We start from the raw sequence: 19,986 nt of genomic DNA on the forward strand, positions 1-19,986 counted from the left end.
TATACATCATAGTAATTTCCCAACAAGCCCTTTCTTGTGTCAAAGAAAACTAGTTATTCAGGAGGGATGGGGACAAGCATTTATTTATCACCTGCTATGTGCCAGACACTGTGCTAGGCCTTTACAGATACTGTCTCAAAGTTGACTAATAAATCATCTGATTCTGTTTCCATAATTCCCCATCTTCTGTTGACAGTAGAGAATTATGTTGTATTATCTGTTCTTTGGAATAAAGATGGTCATTACAAGTGTTGTTTTCATTTCTATTATTAATTATTTTATATATTGTTCTCTTGGTTCTACATGCTTTGCTTCATATCACTTCATAGAAGCTTTACTGTGTTTTACTGGGGGTAGTTTTGAAGAATAACTTTAACCAACATATGAAGAAGGGTAGGCCCTGGGACCTGAAATGGTGCAGCCATTAAGTGAGATGTGTATTGAATTTAGCTTTGGCAGAGATACAACTAGAGTAAGAAGGTATGTGTCACCAGCTTCAGCCATGGCCAAGTACTATCCTAGGTCCCTATGTCCTTTTAGACATAAGTCATGAAAACTTTTGAAATAGTGGTTTAACTGTGGTCTGATGGTAAGAAAATAAACTGTGGGTCAAAAGATCTGTGGTCAAGGCTCCATTTCATTTTTGACTGTGAGAACTTTAGGCAAATCATTTCTCTTCCAAAGAACTAGCACTCTTTTGAACCTCAGTTTCTTGATATTTAAAATGGGGAGAACCACTTGTAATCTTTACCTCCTCGTGATGTTCTAATGCTCAAACAAGGTGACATATATAAAGCTCTTGGCAACTATGAAGCACCAGTAAATGAAGTGCTTTGTAAAGTAGACATTCCATGTCTTGCTTTAGTTGAGAGAGAGGAATATGTTAACCCATGGCTGGGCCAGTGATTTCCTGAGGAGTCTTGAATATCTCAAAGACCAGATGAACTCCAAAGACTGCAGCAAAATGAAAAGTCACTGTTAAGGTGTTTCTATATTGGAAAGTCTTCTTAGCCTCAGGAATCCCTCCAGGTGTACTTTGTAGATGCAAGTAATAACCTGAAGAAGGTATTCTTCCAGATGTCATAATATAGTGGGTATGGTCATACAATGCAGATCTTAATGTGTATTTAAGGATTTATTTTAATGATATCACATTCTTTTCATTAGGCCTCCAGTATTTCAACAGCCTGTCATCTTTCTGGGTGCAGATGTCACTCACCCCCCAGCAGGAGATGGAAAAAAGCCTTCTATTGCCGCAGTAAGTCTCTTATATTTTCTCTTTCTTTCCACTTTTCAGTTAGAGACTTCCTCTTAAATCCTCCTAATACTTTCATTGTGCCTATTACATTGCTTTCTGTAACATTACAGTTACATGTCTTATATGCCTTATTGGTCTAAATATTGATCACTTTTTCACCAAATCTAGGTTGTTTAAAACTCAAGTGGGGCCCATAATACACAGAATTCTGAAAGATCAGAAAAAATAAAACTATCATCTGTGATGAGATACATTTATTCTAATTGAAAAATTATTTTAAACTCACTATAAACACATATTTTTCTCTATCAGTACATGCACACACCATCACCCATGTATAATTTTGTTTTCCTTTCAGGAAGGGCACATTTTAATGATGTGACTGCTATTTAGGTAAATATAGTTTTTATAGTTTAGCAATTTCTTTGTAGTAGGGAGTGAAATGTTGTATTTATTCATAAAGTGGATCATTATAAAATTACCAAAGTATCAAAAGCTTCTCAGTAATGAGAAGATGGATGATATGCCAGTGGATTGGAGTAGATGGCCACTAAAGGTCCTTCCAATATTAAAATGCTCTGATTTTATACTTTTACTGGTCAAGAATTACAAGCATAATATGTTATCTTGAAATTGACTTATGTATGAATTTAGAAGCATGAATTGCTTTCTCAAACATGGGAGATACTAGATTTGTCTCTGGTGCACCAGTATGAGCCTTGATTTCTAATCCCATCTCTTTCCAAGGTACCCTTTCTGTTTATAATGTTTCTTCATCTTTGAAATGAATGTGCCTTGGTCTAGTTACCCATATGTCTTTTCAACTGGACAGAACCAGCCTCTAACCTGTGGGTGGCTGGAGCCAAACAAAGCAGACAAGAGACAGGAAGGTCAGCAATCAAAGAGAATTTTAATTTTAAAGTGAGGGAAATGGCTTGCAAGCAAGGACGTGTGCCAGATCCCTGCCCCTAACGGGACAGACCTGCTTTAGTATGGGGAGATCTCAATACTTATATCTATGGCTACATAGTGAGCTGTAGTCTTGACAATGAGGGGTAATGCAACAATGTAACAAGTTTGATTTGTAGCAGGGCTTCATGGAAAGTAACAATTCTAGGATTTTACTGTAGCTGAGATCATCCACAGGGTGAACGCAAAGGATTATTGTTATGCCATTATATGTTATGTGTCAGGGCACAGCCTTAGCTCTGGAAAACAAGGAGTCTCCTGGTATTGACAGTTTACCATGGGCAACTCAATTTCTATAAAATGGCAATAGAGTACCCAACTCACAGAACTATTATGAAACTCGTGTGCTATCATGCGAATGTGGATTATATATATTTTAGAATCCACACATTGATTTCCAAAGCTAATAGAACCCTTGTAGGACAGACAATTCAGCATATTTTTCCAAGCTAATATTCTATCATCTAAACACAAAATCTCAAAGTTGGAAGGTCCCTTAGAGGTCAGTTTCTCCAGTTGATATCTTAGTTATCTCCACAGCCTTCCTCTATAACAAAGATCACTGACAAACAGCCATCCATCCTCTGTTTGAAGACCTTCATTCATGGGGAATAGGGCAGCTAGGTGGCTCAGTGGGAGTTCAAATCCAGCCTCAGATACTTACTAGCTGTGCTACCGTGGGCAAGTCACTTAACCCTGTTTGCTTCAGTTTCCTCATCTGTAAAATGAGATGAAGAAAGTGGCAAACTGCTCCAGTATCTTTGCCAAGAAAACCTCAAATGGGGTCATAAAGAGTAGGACGTAATTGAAAACAACTGAATGGGACCAGGATGAAGCCTAGAAACAGATAGTAACTTGGCCATGAGTTAGCCATTCAGTTTTGCAGACAGAACTAGGACTAGCACCTAAGTCTTAAGGTGTTGCTGTTTCCACTACACAATGCTACTTCACTTACTGAGCCCTCATTTTATTTTTTTAATAGGCAGAAATTCTGAAGATACATAACTATCAAGTTTTTGTTGGTTGTTGTATTTTGGGGCATTATTATCTAAGTTCAGGTTTTTGGTAATTTGGGAAGTAATATGTTTTTAGCCTCCTTCCTAATTCAAAGTTATTAGAAATAGGTTTTTAAAATCTACTGGCATTGTATTCATCCCAACATATGCAATTTGGGCCTCAAAGGTTTTTTTTTAAACCTCGACTAATGGATTTTTAATAGGTGCTAATGAGTTAACATTAGCAGATTTTCTTTTTTAAATTTGAATTCAGAGAACCTGGTAAATAGTCCTGTAGATTGTCTCATTATCACCTGGGAATAAGAAAAAAAAAATAACTGACTCAAACTGACTTTGGAAGATTTTTCTGAAAAGTTGTAGTAATTAGGGCCCTAATTTTGTTGGGGAAATTTGAGTTGTAAAGAAAAAGTTATTTCTAGGAGTTGGTCTATTTCTCTGTATTGTATTTGTTGGTTTTTAAGATATCCTTTTTCCTGAGTAACTTTTAAAAGTTAATAAATAGAAAGGCCGCATGTGAGCTTTGGGGTCAGGAAGACCTGGATCCAAGGGCTGCCTCTGTTATGTACACTGACTCTGTGATCTGAACAGCTGATTTCACTTCTTAGTGCCCCTAAGAAATATAAGACTAGACAACTTTTCTGTTCAAAATTACCAGTGAGTTACTGATTTGTATCATCAGAGGGAGTTTACATATTGAGAGTTCTATACACTGATGAAATCACAAACACCTCTCCCCCCCATCATTATTCTCCCTAAGTGTATAAGTTTGACATCTCATCCCAGTGTGAAAGGAAAAAGAAATAGTCACTTTGTCTGACTGTGAGGGTAATCTCCTATCCTCAAATATTCTTTTTCCTTCTCCTCTGCCTGTGTATATCACTGTGCTCAATACCAAATAAAGCTGCCATCTATCTAAAGTGGATTACACAGGCATGCTCAGAAGCCTAAAAAAATTTCTCTCCTTTTGCAGTGGTCTGTCACTCTTGGAGAGTAGGGGAGGGGAGGCCTGTGTGCAAATTCTGGGTTTTATTATTATTGCTTTAAATTAAATTTAAAATTTAAATTTAAATTATTGCTTAGAAAAAAAAATGCTCTGTTTTGGAATTACTTTTTTTTTCCTCAAATCTAACATACAGTCTGAAATGGCAGTAATTGTGTTTACACAATGAAACATGGAGGTCAAAAGCAAAGCTTAAGTTTTTCCATTGGTGGGGAGGTTGGCATGGATGACTTCCAAGGCCCTTTCCAAAACTACGATCTAATGATTCTTTGTAAAGTTTGTGACTCTTACTTCTTGTTGACAACATAAAGTTAGTCTCCTTTACTGGGATCTTTTATGGCAAGGCAGTTTTGAGAAATATGAACTCTATTTTTCAACAGGTTGTAGGAAGCATGGATGCCCACCCCAATCGTTACTGTGCAACTGTGCGAGTTCAGCAGCACCGGCAAGAGATCATCCAAGATTTGGCTGCAATGGTCCGAGAGCTCCTTATTCAGTTCTATAAATCAACACGCTTCAAACCAACTCGCATCATCTTCTATAGAGATGGTGTTTCTGAGGGACAGTTTCAACAGGTTGGGATAATTTTTCTTCTGCCCTGTTGCAACCCTTTTCATTTTTTCATTGATTTTTTATGACTAATCTGGCCATTGTTAGTGTAGTTTTTCTTTGTTTATTTTATTTTTATCATTATCTCACATTTCTGTCACAAGGATTCTTTAATCTTTTTTGTATCATGGGCCCCTTTAGTAGTCTATTCAAGACTGGACCTGTTCTAAGAATAATGCTCTTAAGTGCATAAAGTAAAATTCATTGGATTACAAAGGAAATGAGTTATGTTGAAATATAGTCATCAAAATATTTTTAAACTAAATTCATGGACACCAGGTTAAGAATCCCTGCTCTACCACATGAGTGCTTATGAAGTGCTTTTCTCATCATGCTGTGAAGTCTTTATTATAGGTATTATTATTCCTGTTTACTCTTGCTCAGAGAGGTAGAGGTTACATGACTTCTGTGCAGTCACAAAGCTAGTAAGTGGTAGAACAGGGAATCAGAGAAGGTAATATTCTATTTCTTGTTTACCCCTCTTAGACTCTTTTTTTGGTGGAGCCAAGACAAGCCAAGCCTGCTTGCTTTAAGCTCTCTTCATCCATCATGCCACTCAACCTGAGAGTACTGATAAGCCAATGGTCTTCATTCCTTTCCAGTGAATATTATGAGCAGTGATGACTATTCTTATATTCTTATCTCCCTTAAAGGTTTACAAAACATTTTATCTTCCACCCCATAAGGAAGATATGAAGGTATTCTAAATAAGGAAACTGAGGTTGAGAAGGCCCTTCACCATTATAGTTGCTGTTCTGGATGCTCTCCAATGAATCAGTGCCCTTCCTAAGATGGATTTCTAGAACAGAATTCAACTACTGGTGTTGATCACAACCCCTTTACAAGCTTATAGTTTCCAATAGTTCTTGTGGCCAAAAATTCATCACTTTGGGGCCAAGATAGTGAGACTCTCTTCTGACACTTTAGTACTCTATATGATGAGTTAAGTTTTGAACATCTGGGGTTTCAAGATTGCATAGAGATACTCTATAAAACAGAGGCAACAGAATCTGATCTAATAAAAGTCAGTTGCAACCTTAATTTTAAAATCTCCCCCAAAAGTGACTTGTTCTTGGTTGTAACTTCAGTAAATATTAAGAATTGGATTAGTTCAAGTCTGATTCCATATTCTTCATTGCATCATTGCTTCATTCATATGCATCATCTATTGATATTGAGAGTGCAGTTGCACCGAACTTCAGAATTGATGATGGTGTCCCATGAAGAGTTCATCTGGGTCAGTGACCCTCAATGATCCATCTACATTTAGGAACCTATTGCAGTAACCTAGGCAAGTGGACCTGAACTGAGCTGGTGGTTGTGTGAGTGGAGGGAGGGTTCATATGCAAAAGATAGTTAGAAATGGCAAGAGAAGGCAACTAATTGGGTATCTGAAGTTTGAGAAAGTGAGGAGTCTAGATTAATGCCAAGGTCATAGATGTGGGAGACTAGAGGAGTGGTTGTACCTTTGACAGAAATAGTGAAGTTTGGAAGAGGGGATGGTGTAGGGAGAAAGATAATGAGTTCAGTTTTGAATATTGCTATTTCTGCATAAAACCATTCACTTCTACCATCAAGTTTCCCTTTGTCCCTCGTTCTGATTCTTGTACATTTTAAGTTTATATCTTTCTTTTATGTGAGGTATATTTGGTAGCTTTGTTGTTATTTTTGCTTGACTTTAGTTCACTACCTCAATTTCCTTCCTTGTAAAATGGGGGGAGGGGGCAACAGAATCTGGTCTAATGAGGGCTAGCTACAGTCTTAATTTTAATACTACCCAGCCCCTGAGCCACCCCCCCCTCCACCCCCATTCCAAAATCAGACTTTAAAGGACCTTTCTTTGTTGAGAAACCACTTTACTATTTCCCAGCAAGTGCTTGATGAGGCCATTGCAAATAATCCTCTTTCAAAATGAGGTATTCATTTTTTAACAAATTTTTCTTAATGTTTTTCCATCTTTGGGAAAGATTGATCAGCTCACTCATAGATGTATTTTTTTTTATACATAGTCATGGGAATTGGAGAATATGGATAACTGATGTAAAAGTGCTCTGTGGAACAGGAGCCATCAGACAGATCCTTTCTAAACTCACTTGTGTGTCGATCTCAGAACATTTTGTTGAACATAAAAATGGTACTAAAGGAAACTCACTATTGTCCTTCCAATGACCAACTAGCACCAATTAGCACTCCTAATAATAATAAAACTTCTACAACCTGTGATTTCTTCAAGTCATCTCTCCCCTTAATCCAATCATAACCCCTATAAAAGCTGCTGGTCTTCAAGACTGAGGGTTATGGCCCAAAAGTCAGCACCCTAGGGTCCAACTAGTGGGGAGTCTTTTCCAGCTTCCAACTAGTTGGTTTTTGGAGGCTAATGCCAACTCCAGTTATCACCAGAACCATACCCAGAGCTTTTCCATCTTGAACTCCCAGGATTTCCATTCTGCTGGCATGACTTCAAGAAGCCAGACTTACTTCTATGCGATGATGAAGCATTAGAAGAAAACTTGAAGAGAAGATTGCTGCTAATAATTCACCTATTCTGTACCTTGCTGTCTATCCATCTGTATATCTCTGGAGATATATAAAGATCATCGTTGTGTATATATCTATATGTGTATACATGTGGCTATAAAACATAGATAGATAGATAGATAGATAGATGGAGGGATAGAGAGTATCCAAAAAGTCTTAGTGCAGTTTTAAGCTTTAATAACTTTTAAACTGTTAAAGCTTAAAACTGCAGTAAAATTTTTGGCACGTTGTGTGTGTGTGTGTGTGTGTGTGTGTGTGTGTGTACAACATTACATACATTCTTGCATTTGATCTTTATAGCAGTTCTGTGAAGTAAGCAATGCAAGTATTATTATCCCCATTTTACAGATGAGGCCCAGTGAGGCCATACAACCAGTAAGTAAACCAGGAATCACTGAATTCATAGCCTTTCTGAGTTGGAAAAGATAACAGAAGTTTCCTTGTTCAATCCCTATAGGAATAGATATTCTCTTTACAATATTCAGCTACCACTTGACTTCCAGTGTTGTTAAATTCATCCCATACATCCTCCAACTGCCCAACCCCTGGCCCCAGTGCACCTTATAATTGTTAGAACATTTTTCTTTATATGGTATTGAAGTCTGTTTGTCTGCAACTTTTATTACTCATTGTTCCTCGTTCTACCTTTTAGAGCCAAACAGAACAAGTCTTGTTTGCTCTTCCACATGACTGTCTTTTAAATTCTTGGAGAGCTATCATATTCACCAAGTCTTCTCCAGGTTAACAGCACCTTCAAACAAACTTCTTGGTGATTTCAAGACCTTTCATCATCCTGGTTGCCCTGCTAGGTGCTTTTCAGTGTACCAAAGTCCTTCCTAAGATGTGGTCCCTAGAACTGAACACATTACTCTAGATCAGAAGTGTCCAACTTGCAGCACAGATGGACCAGATTAAAGTGTAATTGGGAAATGTTTTGGCAAAATAAATAAAACTACAATACAACATAAATGATATCATTTCTAAAGCAATGTGCAGCCCACTGGGATCTGTTTCTATTTGAGTTTGACAATATTGAATGATTAGTTTTGGACAATTTGGGGTTTGAGATGGCCAAGTAGAGATGTCTATATGACAATGCAGAACTGTTGCTCTAACAGAGGACTGGAACAGATATAAATTTGGAATCTATCTGCATAAAGGTGATACTTGAATCCTTGGAATCAGATGAGGTCACCAAGAAAGAGGATATAAAGAAGAAAGGAGAAGCCAGGGGAGGAGAAAGTATCCTGGAGGAAATAGAATAGAAGGTTCAAGTGGAATTCGGACTGAGACAAGGCCATTGGATTTAGCAATGAAAAAAGCATTGGTAACCTTAGAGGGAATTCCTAAGTCATTATCTTTTGAATAACCAATCTAGCCCAGATGTCTTCCATATACAATTTGTCTAATCAGGATGCCTTTTCTTTGTTCTCCCTGTATTACTAGTTATATCTCCCTTCTAAACATAACTAGAACTATGAAATTAGAAATTCCAAAAAGGATGGTTCCCTTGTCCTGAATAGTGTTATGGTAATCTTTGTAGATCTTTTCCATTTTTTTTCTGTTTGTTGTCCTCCAAATTTTTACCCCCAAATGTCTAATAATGACTTTGGTTGAAAGTCTTCTCAAGCCTTTTTTTTTTTTTGAACTGGAATTGCCCTCCTTCGCTTCTCTCTGCTTTATGAGATAATGTTCTTCATAATCTTCATTGTCTTACAAAGGAGTTTGTATTGTAAGCCATTGTTGCTTTTGGCTACACTCTGTCTAGCAAGTAAGCCATGTGTTTCTATTTGCTGATTAAAGTACTTTATGGTGTCAATGGATTTATTTTAAAACTTCAGTATGAAATTGTTGTAATTGGTATTGATGTTATTTCTGTTATCTATTTCCCATTTTTCAATGTTGGTTCTTTAATTCAAAATTGACTTTTCAGTTGTACAGTATATCTTTTTTTTGGTTGGAATTAACATTATTAAAAGATTTAGTGTGGGTTCTAAGAGTCACTTAAAAAGCTCAAAAATTCCTAATCCTACCTTTTTTTTTTTTTTTTAATTTTACTAAGGTTCTTCATCATGAGCTGTTGGCCATCCGAGAGGCATGCATTAAACTAGAAAAAGACTACCAGCCTGGAATTACATTTATAGTTGTTCAGAAAAGGCACCACACCAGGCTTTTCTGCACTGACAAAAATGAACGGGTAAGTTGTAGCAATTCATCAGTGAAGAATTGGCATTGCTCCTGAGCTCACCAAATAAGGACAGATCAGATTTTCCACAAGTGTAAGACTTAGGAAATGTGAATCATCCATAATTTCATGTAGTTTCCAGACTTTTTTTTTTCATACCTAGCATGCCCTTATCTCCAGCCTTAAACCGTTTAGGCTGTAGCATACCACCCCTGCACAGGATGAATTTTTTTCCATACCATTGAAGCAAAACTATTATCATACATTATTTCTAAATGAGCTCCATCTATCTACTTGCCAAAAATCTGACCTTTAAAAACTAGAGAGGATTAGGATGGGATAGGATCCGTCAGTTTATGAATAGCTGGTATAGTAGAAGCATAATGTCAGTTTGTCTTGGATCTTTCCTTATGTCTGGAAGCTTTCAAATTACAGGTGTCAAGGATCAACTAAGCCTCTTATTTCACAGGACTGTTAAATGTTACAAGCCAAATGCAGGTGCCAACTATGTACCATTTTATCACTCTTGTGGCTCGCTATTTGGGAACTCCTGGCTGACTCTGCCGTTAATTACTTAATAAGTGCTACGCACCAACATATTCCTACTACTATGCTCTCTTACTCTTGAGTTTATAATGTTAGTAATAAAGGTCATTTTGCAAGTGCCTATTAATCAGCTAAAAACAGTTGATTGACTCACAACAAAACATGGCATTAGGCAGAGAATTGTTGGGGGAAGAGTTTCACAGGTATGGTATTTAGTAATATCATGGTGTAGTGGATAGAACACTGGACTAGAAGGACTAACCTTGAAACTTATTAGCTCTTTGACCAAGGAAACAAGCCACTTCATCTCTGTGCCTCAGTTTCTACCTGTGTAAAACAGTGATGATTTTACTTGTCCTAGTTATGGATAAGTTATGTTATGAGCAAAGCCCCTGGTTTGCTTTAATTGCAAATATTAATGTACTACTTCACATAATATACTGTTGATAATGAACTTTAATTTCAGTTCTGTGGAGAAGCTTCTGATCCTTGAAAGCACTATTCAGTTATGCATGTGCAGTCCAAACCTCTCATTTCCTCCTATTTTACATCTGGGCCCAACTCATTTATCTATTCACATTCTGTCCAAATTATATGCACTGATCAATTAGTTCATACGGCTATCCATTCAACTACATATTATAGCCTAAGCAATAGAAATTTTTCCACTTGGTTTTTCCTGTATGGATTGCTAGACCAAACTCCTAAGTGGTTGGGAATCTCATTTAGGAGTCTGTGCAGTGTTCCTGGGCTTGACACAATCAGCAGAATGTTAGCTGTAAACAGGAACATCTGAAGGACTTTGCCACCTTTAGGGAATCCCTTTTCCCTTGGGACAGGTGACATACTTTGTATTTTGTACCTCACTTGATATTAATATTAAAACTCAAAATTAACTTTCATAGCATTGTCATTTTTATTATGTTGGCATAACCTAGCCATGAGCACTATATATTCCTCCAGTTAACTTAAGTTGTTAAATTCTTTAAGGAATGCTTTGTATTGCACATGTAATGTAGAGCAGTTGGAGGTTTTGTACAGAACAATATTTTAGGAAGGCTAATCTGACGATGTATAGGATGGATTTGAGTGGTAAGAGACTTGAGGCAAGATGATTAGTTTATAAAGTTATTGAGATACTTAAGGCATCTACATTAGAGAAGTCACAGGGATAGGTATATTTTGAAGGAATGATTGAACAAAATATTTTGACTAACTCAATGGGGAGAAGTAGAAAGGGTCCAAGATGATTCTAACATTTTGAGATCCTTTAATGTTTTTCCACTATCTGTACCTCAAATTGAGAGTTTTAATCTTTGAATCTAAATTAAAACTTCTTTAATTCCTCCCCATGTGTTTTGTTTTTTCATTTTTTCTTTGCTTTAAATAGGCTTATTTACTCATAAGCCCATTCTTACCCCATCCTTAGTGTCATAATACCTTTTAATAGCCCTACAATCTTAAAAAAAATCTATTCTTAATTGTGTCAGTACCCATCTCAAATGGGATACTAGGTATTGTGAGACCAAATAGGTTTGATATTTTTACATTATTTTCCATCCTGAGGTAGGATTTTGTTAACCCAGCACACCAAGTTAAAAATGACCATACACGATGGAATTGCTGCTATGGGTTTCTGAGTATAATTGTAGAATACAAAAGGCTACTAGCCTTTTAGTCCTGGACTTTTCTAAGAAATCCTGAAAAATAATTATAATCAGTCTGCTTAGTTTTTGCTTGTAAGTCTTTAAAAAAAAGTAAAACTTTTGATATTAGAATTCTTTATAATTTAGTATTTTCTCAAATACATTTTTTTTCCTAATGTACGATTTGACTATGTCCATTTGCATTACTTAACATTACTCCTCTTTTGCTGTAGGTTGGGAAGAGTGGAAATATTCCAGCAGGAACAACAGTAGACACCAAAATTACCCATCCATCTGAATTTGACTTTTACCTGTGCAGCCATGCTGGTATTCAGGTAGGGCCAAATATTTCTGGCTTTTTGAGTGACTTGAACTGTAATGTTTAATGGTGATCACTTATGTATGGCAGCTCTGGATTAATTGTGGAATTCCCAGCCAAATGATTGTTGAATGCCTACACCATATGAGAAATGGTTCCGGCTATCTAGGGGATGTTCTTTGGGCAGTCAGGCATGGTAAAAGACTAGTATTTATTCATTACGAGCATGAATAATAGACTATCCTCTTTAAAAAAAAAAGAAAATGAAAGAAAACTTTACCATCGAAAGCCTAGGTTATGTCATGTACCTATTGATTATTTCTGAAACACTGAAAACTCTAGCCCATGTTAATTACTTGCCCTGTAGAGCACCTGGGGGGCATAATGGAGTGGACAAGACACCACAAGTCTTTGGTAAGAAACATCCCCTCTCTGTGCCTCAGTTTCCTCATCTGTAAAATGAGCTAGAGAAGGAAATGGCAAACCGCTGTGATATCTTTGCCGAGAAAACCCCAAATGGGGTAATGAAGAGTTAGAGACAACTGAACAACAATGGCAAATGTTTATTTATTATTAAGTAAGCACTTAATAGTATCATTATTGGATGACTGATCTTGTTCAGTCATTCAGTTTTGTGTCCAACTCTTCGTGCCCCTGTGGACCCTAGCACCCCAGTGCTATCCATGGGGTTTCCTGGTCTAGCCAATTGCTAAGTCTTATTAGTTGTACCTCTAGATCCTCATTACCTCTTGTTTGGATATTCTAATATACCTTATTATATATTATATTGAATATTATAATATGGTCTTCCTTTTTCCAGTTTCTACCCCTCTCCAATCTAATACATGCTAAGCTGATATTCCCAAAACACAGATACAATCATGCCTTTCCCCTACATAGATAGAAAGATAAATAGATGTCTCCCTGTTACCTCTAGGAAAACCTAAAATTCTCAGCCTGGCATTTAAAGCCCTTCACAAGCCCTTATACCTTTCCAGCCTTACTTCATATTACTCACCTTCACTTACACTACATTCGTCAAACTAGCCTGCTAATTGCTCCTCATACGTGATGTTCCATCTCCCATCTCCTGCTTTTGCACAAGTAATTCTCTGTGTCTGAAATGCAATCCTTCCTCCCTTCTACCTCATAGAATTTCCAGCCTCTTTCAAAGTACAGCTCTTTCATGAGCTTCATGTACCACCTGTTACATGAGGTCTTTCCTGCATACCTCTCCCAACCAGTCGTTAGTATGCTCCTCGTTTTGAAAATACTTTGTATATATTTTTGTGTTTACCTGTGTGCAGATTATATTCTCCTCTTCCCCCACCCCACCCCTTCACCTCCCGATAGAATGTAAACTCCTTGTGGTCAGGGATAGTTTCATTTTTGGCTTTGTATCACCAGCACCTAAGGTGGTACCTTCACATAGTTGGCACTTAATAAATTTTGTTGAATTTGTTTCCCCAATAAAGTAGGAGGCAAGACCTGTTTAGGAGAGAATGGATGGTATAAGTGGGTTAAGAAGAAAAGAGGAGGTATGGAATTGCCACTATGGAAAAGGTGATAAAGGAAGAATACAATGATTACTATACAGCAGTGATGGTCCAATTAAAATGAGATAACATCTCAGTTTTTCCAGCAGTACAGGATGCAGCATGGGCAGACAGGCAGAGAAGGTAGATTAAGGTGGGAGGGGTGGGGAGTTTGGAAGAGGAGTGGTGTTTAGCAAAATGTGAATGGCAAAAGGACAAAGGGTTTAAAAATAACAGAAACTGTAGAGTTGATCTTGTCAAGACTAGGAGAAGAGAAAAATGAGACCTGAACAAGAGTGATAAATGGTTCAGGACAGAGGTTCTCAACCTTTTATATGTCATAGGCCCCTCTGGCAGTCTGATAAAGTCTATGGATCCCTTCTCAGAATAATATTCTTGAAATGCCTAAAGTAAAGGGGCAGCTGGGTGGTGCAGTGCATAGAACAACTGGTCCCAGAATCAGGAGAAACTGAGCTCAAATCTGGCCTCAGACACAACTAGCTGTGTAACCCTGGGCAAGTCACTTCACCTCGATTACCTCCCCCACAAAATGCCAAAAATAAAATACATAGGATTATAAAAGTAATGAATTATGTTAATTTTCCATTATGAAAATATCATAACAAGTTGATGGAACTCAGGTTAAGAACCATGGAGAGAAGTTCGTAGTAAAAGCACAGAATCTCTATCGGACTTGTAAGGCAAAGGGATGGTAGATAGATAGACAGACAGACAGATAGATAGATGGATGGATGTAGATAAATGGATATAAAGATAGATGATGGATGGATGGATGGATGAGGTTGGAATCATGATGCATAGAGGAATTTCAGAGTTCTATAACATAGACACAGTCCAAATATGGTTGGCAGGGAAATCAAGGAGCATGTCAACCTCTGTGGGTGAGTGGTATAGAGCAGTAGTGTCCAACTCAAACAGAAATGCATCCCTGCCATCACATACTGACTTAAAAAAGGAAAAAAAACAGACAAATTAATGTTATCTACATTGTACTTTTATTTTGTTAAGTATTTCCCAGTTATATTTAATTTGGTTTGGTGTTTCAAGTGTCTAGAGTGAGGTTGTACATCCTGGGAATTGATACAGTTAATGAACTTAGAAGCCAAGATAGGTTGCTGAAAGTGATAGATCAATTTTTATATTGAAGTCCCCATGCATGAAGGTGGAATTGGGGAAGGTACTGAATTGTTTGATGATAAAGGAAGGAAAAATTGTATAGAATCCAATGGATCACTGCCTCCAGGGTCTGAACCAGGTGACCTAGATTGGCCAATATAGATTGTATGAACTGGACAATTGTTAAGTAAGTTGGTAATTTTAAAAAATGGTCTGGAAATGACAGTGAAGGAGGAAAGAATATGTCTACTCTTCTTCCTAACCCAATATGTATTAATGGTAAGATAATTGTTTCTTACCTAGACAGTTGCTTTTTGCTTTGTTTATTTTTAAACCGGAGTTTGACTTGACCAATCTATTTTTAATTTTTAGGGAACAAGCAGGCCTTCACACTATCATGTCCTTTGGGATGACAATCGTTTTTCTTCAGATGAACTACAGATTTTGACTTATCAACTGTGTCATACCTATGTGCGCTGTACACGCTCTGTCTCTATCCCTGCACCAGCCTATTATGCGCACCTGGTGGCCTTTAGGGCCAGATATCATCTGGTGGATAAAGAACATGATAGGTAAGTAGAATACTGGTCCCCATTCAGTCTGTACACCCTGGTCTGTAAGCTTTGTAATTCTTGGTCAGAACCACTGGCTGAGTTTTAAGGGGAAATGAGAAGTTCTGTATCAAAATTGACTTTTTTTCCATGGTCACTTTGAAATGGCGTTATTTCAAAACCATGAATTGGTAGCTTCTTTTTGAATTGGCTGTTAACCAACTCCTAACTTATTTATACCTACAAAATTAGGAGAGATAATCCAAGTAATTTGAAAATGTCCTGAAAATCTTGTTAAAAGAAGTGATTTAAAAAAAAAAAAAACCTCAACCACTTTCCGGGTTATTTCCTTGTCTCCAAAACTTTTTGTTCATAGCAACAATCTGAAGGCTGTGGCCTAGTAAAATAGTTGGGGTTTTCGGTATTCCTTTGGAAAAATTAAATTGCAATGCTGTGTGAAGAGCTCAGCACTAGGAATTGGAAACCCAAGTTCACATCCCAGATCTGCTTGCTTTCAGCAGCCTTCAGCAAATCACTTATCTTACCTGGGTTCCCACGTGTATGAATGAAGTGGCTGGACTGAATGATCTTTCAGTTCTGACTTATAAGTCTACTAATTTGCCATTGTTCAGCCATTTTCAGTCATGTCCAACTCTTCATGACCCCATTTGTGGTTTTCTTGGCAAAGATACCTGAGTCGTTTGCCGTTTTCTTCTCCGGCTCACTTTACAGATGAGGAAACTGAGGCAAACAGGGTTAAGTAATTTGCCCAGGGTCACACAACTAGTAAGTGTCTGAGACCAGATTTGAACTCATGAAGATGAGTCTTCTGATTCCAAGCTCAGTACTCTATTCACTGTACCACCTAGCTGCCCAGAGTCATAATAGCCTTTAAAAACGGCTTCAAAACAAAAGGGGGGAGGGGGCAGCTAGATGGCACAGTGAGTAGAGCACTGGCCCTGGAGTCAGAAGGACCTGAGTTCTTCAAATCTGGCCTCAGACACTTGACACAGTTACTAGCTGTGTGACCTTGGACAAGTCACTTAACCCCAATCGGCCTGCCTTCCCCCCTCCAAAAAACAAAACAAACAAAAACAGCAACAACAACAACAAAAAAAACCAGCACCAAAGTGTCTTTTGGGCAACAACATTCTCCAAACTTTACAAATTCAGTTCAAACCTTAATGTCATGTATATCATAATTTTAAATCTTCCTTAAACCTTAATTTTGGTTAGGCTTTCTTAATTTGAGACCCTTACACCTATACTAATTTTCTTGGCCATCAACCCAATTGGGTTTGAGGTAGGGGTGGGAGCAGCTATGGGATTTTTTTGCTACCATCACTAGTTTTTTGTTTTACTTTTAGTCTGAGGTAGAGTTGAGTGTCAAACTCTCAGAAGCCTGCCTAAAGGCTGAACCAGACCAAAACTGGGAAAATGTTTGACAAAATAAATAAAAATAAAATATAGATAATATTTGAGTTTGGCACCCCAGTTTAAGGAGTTTCCTTTTCTCAGTCACTCTGGCCTTGGTCTAGAAAATTCAGAATCATATATAACTGTAGAACAGGAAGGTACCTCAGAGGTCATCTAGTCTAAATTTGCCTCAGTTTACATACAGATAAAGAACCTGAGGCTTAGCAATCCATGGTCACAGATTTAATTTGTGGCAGAGAGAAGACTAGATCAAGACGCTAGGACTTCTGATTCTCTGGCCAGCACTCTCTCCACTACTAAATAGATTTTTTTCTCTCCATTATCTTTGTATCTCTCAATCCCTCACTAGATACAATTCTCTCCTTATCTGTATTTGTTTTTCCACCATGAAAAATTCATTTTCAGGATAGATTGAATGTTTCTTCATCTGTTTCCTCCCCTTTAGTGCCGAAGGAAGCCACACGTCTGGTCAGAGTAATGGCAGAGACCACCAAGCACTTGCGAAAGCAGTACAGGTTCATCAGGACACGCTTCGTACCATGTACTTTGCTTAACATGTTTTAGTGTTTAGCGATTTAGGACAGAGTTGGATTCACATGAGACCAGCTACACTCAGACCAACTGTTGCCCAGCCCTCCCATGACAGCCAGCAAGGAGCAGGATGCATCTAGGTTCTTTACCATGTGCAAGAAAGAAAGCCGTCCCTGAATTAAGACTTGGATTTTGAACTGCAGACCTGTAAAACTCCCCTCCCACTGCCCTCATCTTTCACCCATATCCCCCACCCCTGCCACTGTTGGAAATGTGGTTTGCCAAAATCTATAGGCTGCTTTTCAGAATACAGACCCAAGTTTCCTAAAATTAATTCAAGAGCTATTATCTCAGGGCTTTAAAAACAAAAAAAAAACCACACACAAACAGACTTTATTTTACCTGTCATTCAATTTACTTGTGAACAATCTAATGCGCCACAAAATTGATGGGATTCAAAAGCTGTGACTTTCCTTAAAGAGTACAAAGGAACAAAAACACAGAACACTATTCTGGTTTTAAAGCCTTGGCTATTCTGTATGCATCCACTAGTTTTATTTTCAAAGGCAAACTAGTTTGCTCCCATTGTAACTTATAACCAACTTTCTACTAAGCAAATGGCAGATTTATTTTCTGAGCTTTGTTCTCCAATGCCTCCTTTTCTCCTACGTTATTGATGTTTTTATTAGATTAAAATACGAAACTCTTGCCGGAAATAGGACATGTTGAAAACTTTTAAGAGGTCCGAGCAATTGGCAGATAAGTGCCATTTTAATAAAATTTTGTAGGAAAAAAAAAAAAGAAAAAAAGTACCGACAGCTAGTCATAAGATTTGTCCTCTAGGACTGTGATACTTACTTTCCAAAGTCTCTAAAGAATACGGGTCTGTGGTGATAAATACAGTACAATCCTTTTTCACTGTTAAGTCTTTAATGTAAAAAAAAAAAGATTATATATGGTTAGCAGTATTAATGTGATAGGTTAGGCGCTGTTATTTTATTTGCCAAGGGGTGCTCCTCATGTTTTCTGTTTAACATATCAAGAGCATTTTGGATTCTAGAAATGAAAACCACATCATGTGGATACTAATGTTTGAGTACAGAAATATGCAATTGACTTTAATGTGACAGAGATCAGAGAGGCATATAATTAGTGTGGATAGTTTAACCTGCAGTTCCAAAAATAACAAGTGTGCCCACATCACAGCAGGCAGTGTTGTTTCCATGAGCAGTTCTGATGGGCACATGCCCTCCCTTCTCCATGGGTTTAAGCACAAAATGGAATTTATTTATTCTTTTGATTATTGGGAAGCCAAAAGTTGTTGATGTTCAAGAAGGCAGTTCTGTTTTCTGGTTTTATTATGGAAGTGTCATGGAATCTATGCAGTAAAATATCTAGGAAATCACTGACGTTTACTTGTGGAGAAAGAGTAATCTCTCTGTTATGCATTAAGTCAATAGTAAGAGAGATTTGGCCATTCTCTTAAGAAAAGCATTAAAATCGATAAGTACGAGGCATGTATATTTCTGTCAGGGTTTGCACACTGGGGTCACTTGCATTTATTACATGTATAAACCATTGCACTAATAATGATATACCGTGGACAATTTTGAGGGGATACAAACAAGAACACTGTTTTGTGCTGATTTGCTTTTTTTTTCTGTGCGATATTTTGAAGCAACTGATCCATGTTAAATGTGTAGACATAGGAGAAAAGTAACCTTTGCTTCTTCACCCATTAAGCTTTCTCATTTTGTTCTACCATTGAACCACATTTACCTCCAGCCAACATGGCAGGCAACCAGCTTATTTGGAGCTATGGACTGGACTGTGGTGTAGGCTCCTAAGTTCTCTATATTTGTTATTTTACTGGCTATGAGTTTGGGGGATTTAACCACACTTCAAGTTATAATGAACACCTTGCCCATGTTATTTTGGCTGAAATAACAAATGGATGAGTGTTATTTACATATCTATGTATTTGTGTGTGTGTGTTTGTGTGTAGTATGTGTGTGCTTATCTTCTAATGGCATTAGTCTTATCTTGCTGTTTAAGTCATTTGCTGTATCGTTTTCATTTTATATATATATATATATATAAAAATTGTTCCAGAAGATTCTACAGGAAATGTTGCCATTCTCCTTCCCTTTTAATGGTGTGTGGCACTTTACCTATTTTGAGAGGGGTAAAAATTCATTCTTGGCTCAAGTTTTAACCTGAGGTAGAGCCTAAAGAGAGAATTCTTTCTTGTACCAAACTGGTAGGAACCAAAATCAAATTAGTTCCACCCTTTTCCAAAAGCACCTGTGGGCTCTATTGAAGTTCATTAGGTTCAGGAAGAAACCTGCTTTTCGCACTGATTGGAACCACAAGGGAATATTGAGGGAAATGGACAACAGAAAGGGGGTTGGGGGATGCCTTTCTAAGCTAGAAGTACATTTGTAATTGCCAATCAAGCACAGACTCATAGAGACTTCTTCTAGTATGTTCCTGTCAATATTTCAAAGGGAAGAATATTTTCTTAAAAGTGGGCCTAAAGGACTTTAAGAATTACTCTATAGGTCTGTGCTATAACTGCTTTTGTAAGACTTTTTAATATACAAAGCATTAATAGACCAAAATATCTTCAGTATGTTTGTAATCCTTTGGTTTTACAAAATTAGAATGGCTCTAACTAGAACAGTCTCTCAGGTAATAGTTTGTTTTGTA

General features: G+C 37.4%; 1 protein-coding gene across 1 annotated transcript in view; it reads left to right on the plus strand.

The window, feature by feature from the left end:
- Nucleotides 1-19,405, plus strand: part of AGO2 (argonaute RISC catalytic component 2) — a 175,557-nt gene extending 156,152 nt beyond the window's left edge. Inside the window, exons 14-19 of the mRNA XM_036763392.1 lie at nucleotides 1,168-1,258; nucleotides 4,624-4,818; nucleotides 9,453-9,587; nucleotides 12,001-12,102; nucleotides 15,131-15,330; nucleotides 17,192-19,405. Coding sequence (XP_036619287.1) covers nucleotides 1,168-1,258; nucleotides 4,624-4,818; nucleotides 9,453-9,587; nucleotides 12,001-12,102; nucleotides 15,131-15,330; nucleotides 17,192-17,300 — 832 coding nt within the window. The 3' untranslated portion in view covers nucleotides 17,301-19,405. The remainder of the gene's footprint in view (nucleotides 1-1,167; nucleotides 1,259-4,623; nucleotides 4,819-9,452; nucleotides 9,588-12,000; nucleotides 12,103-15,130; nucleotides 15,331-17,191) is intronic.
- Nucleotides 19,406-19,986: the final 581 nt, after the last annotated feature.

Source organism: Trichosurus vulpecula, chromosome 1 (genome assembly GCF_011100635.1).
Source record: "Trichosurus vulpecula isolate mTriVul1 chromosome 1, mTriVul1.pri, whole genome shotgun sequence".
Lineage (NCBI taxonomy): Eukaryota > Metazoa > Chordata > Mammalia > Diprotodontia > Phalangeridae > Trichosurus > Trichosurus vulpecula.